The sequence below is a fragment of the Symphodus melops genome (assembly GCF_947650265.1).
Source record: "Symphodus melops genome assembly, contig: SUPER_20_unloc_6, whole genome shotgun sequence".
In the NCBI taxonomy this organism is placed as follows: Eukaryota; Metazoa; Chordata; class Actinopteri; order Labriformes; family Labridae; genus Symphodus; species Symphodus melops.
Genome location: NW_027636782.1, coordinates 12,501 through 17,328, shown reverse-complemented (window position 1 = coordinate 17,328; position 4,828 = coordinate 12,501). Strand labels below are relative to the sequence as shown.

General features: G+C 51.0%; 1 protein-coding gene across 1 annotated transcript; it reads right to left on the bottom strand.

Annotated features, from left to right (window-relative positions):
* Positions 1-594: 594 nt before the first annotated feature.
* Positions 595-4,054, bottom strand: cd248a (CD248 molecule, endosialin a). Its single transcript, XM_079373411.1, has one exon. It carries the CDS (start codon positions 3,836-3,838, stop codon positions 1,544-1,546), a length of 2,295 nt encoding a protein of 764 aa, XP_079229537.1. The 5' UTR covers positions 3,839-4,054; the 3' UTR covers positions 595-1,543.
* Positions 4,055-4,828: the final 774 nt, after the last annotated feature.

Below are 4,828 nucleotides of genomic sequence, written 5' to 3'. Positions count from 1 at the left end.
ACTGTACAGAGCACACACACACACACACTGTACAGAGCACACACACACACACACACACACACTGTACAGAGCACACACACACACACACACACACACACACACACACACACACACACACTGTACAGAGCACACACACACACACACACACACACACACTGTACAGAGCACACACACACACACACACTGTACAGAGCACACACACACACACACACACACTGTACAGAGCACACACACACACACACACACACTGTACAGAGCACACACACACACACACACACACACTGTACAGAGCACACACACACACACACACACACACACACACACTGTACAGAGCACACACACACACACACACACACACACACACACTGTACAGAGCACACACACACACACTGTACAGAGCACACACACACACACACACACACACTGTACAGAGTACACACACACACACACACTGTACAGAGCACACACACACACACACACACACACACACACACACACACACACACACACACACACACACACACACACACACACACACACACACACACACACTGTACAGAGTAAAAAAAAAGGTTATTTCTTCATCAGTTTTTATTTTGACATTTCTGACAGGAAACAGATTTCACAGCTCGTCACTATAACATGGATGAAGAGTGACGAAGAGGACGTTCTTAGATTCACACCTTGTGAGTGTTTCCTGTGATGTATAAAAAATATAAAGTTCAAATCTCTCACAGCTGGACCTGACCAGCTTGTGACCCTCCTGCAGTTAAATCTGGATTGTGGGGGGATGACTGATGGGCGTATCATGTCAAAGCAGCTCTAAGACTTTTGACCTTTGACCTCTGATCATAAAAAAGAAGAGCTCTTAAAGTGTTCCCATGTGCTCGGGAAACTGAAACATGTATGAAACAGATGATAAAAACAGGAACCATCTCCAGGATTGATTTTTGGCCACATGACCAGATCTCACATTAGGCCCCTCCCCCAAAGCCTGAGACATTAACCACACCTCCATGACACTAACAAGACGTTAACAGATTTACATTTAGACAACTTTTCAGATGTTTTTGTTGTGATTCAGACGGCACAAGTTTATAATAAATGACCCAGGGTGAGTAGGACTGTTATCGTTGCCGTGGTAACCAACCGGTATCTCAGAGTTAAACCCGAACCCGCTCCACATAGAGAACAGTGATATTTACATGAACTAGTGACTTGGATTGATGGGGCTAAATTCTACACAGTAACGGATATATTCAGTGATAGTGACCGACTTCCTTTTGGAACATAAAGATCTCTGCAGGATTAACGGACACTATATACTCTGCTTTCAGCAAATCTTTGACCTGACCAATAAAGCTGAGACGTGTGCCCCTTAGAAACCTGGTTCCAACAGGGTCCCTTCCAAACCATCCTACTTGATCATTAAAGTCAGAAGTGCTCAGAGTGGGCCGCTGCAGACCCACAGATATATTTAGTTTGTCCTCCTACCAGCTCATAAATAACGCCTGCTCTGAATCAGAGTCTGTTTATTTAATCCCTAAACGAGGGTCTTGACCCCTTCTGAGGGAGGAGAAGCTCCCTGTTTGTCATGAGCCCCGGAGATCCAGTGGTAGCAGTCTGTTGCATTCTTGTTTTGTTGTTGGACAGCACAGCGGGTGCAGTACATGATGCCCAGCGCCACCGTCACCACGATAAAGAGGCACAGAGGCACCAGGAGGCCCACCAGGAGCCTTATTCTGCTCTGCTTTTTCTCCTCCTCCGCATCCACTATGGTCCTGCTCCCCCCGCTCTCACTTGTGGGAGGCTGGGAAGGGGTGAGCTGGGTGGGAACAGCAGGGTTTTGGGAGCGTGTGATCTCCTCTGCTTCCTCCCCCAGTTCCTCCTCTGGGAGCTCTCTGTTTTCCCTGAGGGCGTTCTGGTCCTCCATGCTGTGGTTGCTTGAATCTGTTGGCATGTCGAGGTCTCTGACTGGATCATCTAGATTTCCTGGTTCCAGGCTGGGTGTGGTTATTTCTGCCCACCAATTCCAGGCCCCCCCAGAGATAGTAGAGGTGGAGAGAAGGGGGGGGGCTGTGGTGGTTTCCTCCTCTTCACCCTCTTCGTACCATTTGGCATTGGAGGGGGATTCGGTGGTGGGTGGAGTGGGGTGGATAGTTGTTGGTACCACCTCCAGCTCAGACACAGACCTCTGCCCCCACTCCAGCAGGTCTGCTGCTCCAGTGTCCAGATTCTCCTCGTCTTCCTCTGCTGGAGGGTCAGGTGGTAAATCAAAAGGGGAGCTAGTGACCCAAATCACATTAGAGTCCTGAACCTGAGGCGGGTCAGTAAGCCAGTCCAGAGACAGATCCTCTTCTAGAGGCCAGACAGTGTTGCTTTGCTGGGGGCTCCAGTCGTACTCAGGGTCCCACATTGGCTGGTGAGTTCCCCAAGGGAAAGGAGGCGTGACAGCAGACTGCTCATCCTCCTTCCCACTCTTTTGACAGGAGTAGTGATCTGCCCTGAGTTTGTATCCTTCCACGCAATAACACTCAAATCCCCCCACATAGTTCACACACATCTGCTCACAGGTCCCGGGAATCAGGCACTCATCATCGTCCTGACATCTACTGGGGTCTTCCAGCAGCGGGGAGTAACCCAGGCGGCAGTGACAGATGTGAGAGCCTGCTGTGTTCTCACAAGCGTGTTCACATGGTTCATTCAAACACTCGTCTGCATCCTCACAATTCCCCGTCTCGTCCAGCGTATACCCGTCCCAACATCGACACACAAATGATCCCGCCGCATTCACACAGAGCTGCTCACACGGACTCTGCAGACACTCGTCCACATCTACACAGCTTTGTTCATCTGGAGTCTGCATGAAGCCCTCAGGACAGATACAGCCATACCTGTCCATCGTGGGGAGACACTCCGTCTTACAGGGGGCGCCTTGACAGGCGACAGTCAGCTCGCAGGTCCGTTTGTCATCTCTCAGCTGATACCCGTCAGCACACTCGCAGTAAAAGTGAACTCCAGTTGGTTTACAGTAATGTTCACATCCACTGTTACCTGGCTCGCACCAGTTCTGAGTTACAGGAGGGTTGTAGCACAGAGGGGGGTCTCTAGACCACCCCACTGAGCCGTCATCTTTGAGTGTACACTGAACAGACTGCTCATACTCACTGCCTTCAGGGCAGGGCAGAGTGGCCCCAGATCCAGAGGGGATGTGGGTGAGTAGAGTGCTGAGGAAGTTAAAAGGTGTGCTGTAGACCGCATTACCTGCCCCCTCACTCCACAACGCTGTGCACATTCCTTCGAAGGCATAGTGACAGAGATACCCATCCACAGACACTGAACATGCTCCATCCAGCCACTTGAAGTTCTCCTTGTGATCCTCGGTGTTGTAGCCCATCGCCACACAGCGGGACACAGAGCAGGTACTGGGCAAGTCCTCCTTCAGCCAGTTTGTGTACTCTGTGTCCTGGTCTCCTGTAGTCCAGGAGAAGCCCCTGAGCGGGCGGCTGGAAGTGCACTGTCGAGGCTGACGCTGCAGACCAATCCAGACCTGAACCTTACTGCGAGAGTGACGGAGGTCCAGACTGGAGAAGAGCGAGGCGATGGTGGACTCATCCCTCTGGTGTTTGATGGTTGCCAGCGTCCCTCCTTTCTTCTTGCAAGCTTTCCATGAGTCCAGGAAGGTCTTTCTTTGGAAGTAGACCACCAAGCAGCCATCCTCAGTGCACAGGGCATCAGTCTCTCTGAGGTCCTGAGCCAGCACAAAGGACTCTCCACAGAGCAGAGCCAGCAGGGAGGCGAGGAGCAGAGCCAAAGCAGCGTTCAGAGGGGAGCTCATCCTGTCTGATGACTGAATACACTGTGATTCCTCCTCAGCCTCTCTTTTACGTCCCCGCGGCCTCAAAGTTGGTGTCCGTTGGCCGACTTCTGTTTTCTAGCCAAACTTTTCTCTCTTCAGCTGAACTCTTTGTTTCTGTCGTCTAGTTTCTGTTGTCTACTCTCCGTCTGCCTGCGCTCCACACGGACAGAAAAATGACTTAGAGCTGCACCTCAGCAACGAGCCTCAGAGGGAGGGGGAGGAGAGAGAGAGGGAGGGGGAGGAGAGAGAGAGGGGAAGGAGGAATGGGCTGAGGAGAAGTCTGTATGTTTTTGGAGGACGGGGGGATATGTGTGTGTGTGTGTGTGTGTGTGTGGGGGGGGGAGGTGCATAGAACTGAGTGTTTTTTCTTTTACAGAACTCGTCATATGGTTTTCATAAGTGAACATATTTCAGACACACAAACGTTTATGGTGCAGTCTAATCTCTGGAACAGATGCAGTGATCTTCTGTATCCTGTGGGATTCATATTCATTTATACAACATGAAACAAGCAGGAAGTGAACCTGAGATGGGCAGGAAGTGAACATGACGGTCTTTATTTGTAACTCAGTAAACCCCAGCTGGTCAGGCCGTTCATGGAGGAGCTGCTGGTTCTGTTAGCTGTTAGCTGTCCGGATGTGGACCAAAACATGGAAGTTGTCGAGCACTGCCGAAGCGCCCTTAAGCAAGGCACCAACCCCCCACCAGCTCAGGAGGAGCTTCCTGACATCTCTCTATGAATGCATGTCCACAGGTCCTTCCTGCTTGTGAATGTGTGTGAAGCATGTCTCTACAATAACAGAGTGAGAACCACAAGTTCCCCTCTGGGATTAATAAATATGACCCTGGCTAACTCCTGCAGCAGCACAGCTGCTCCCTGGTCTCTGGTCTGTGGTCTCTGGTCTGTGGTCTGTGGTCTCTGGTCTCTGGTCTCTGGTCTCTGCTCTGTGGTCTCTGGTCACTGCTCTG

Coding starts and splice junctions, on each gene's coding strand:
- cd248a (XM_079373411.1), bottom strand. CDS start 3,838: ATGAGCTCCCCTCTGAACGCTGCTTTGGCTCTGCTCCTCGCCTCCCTG.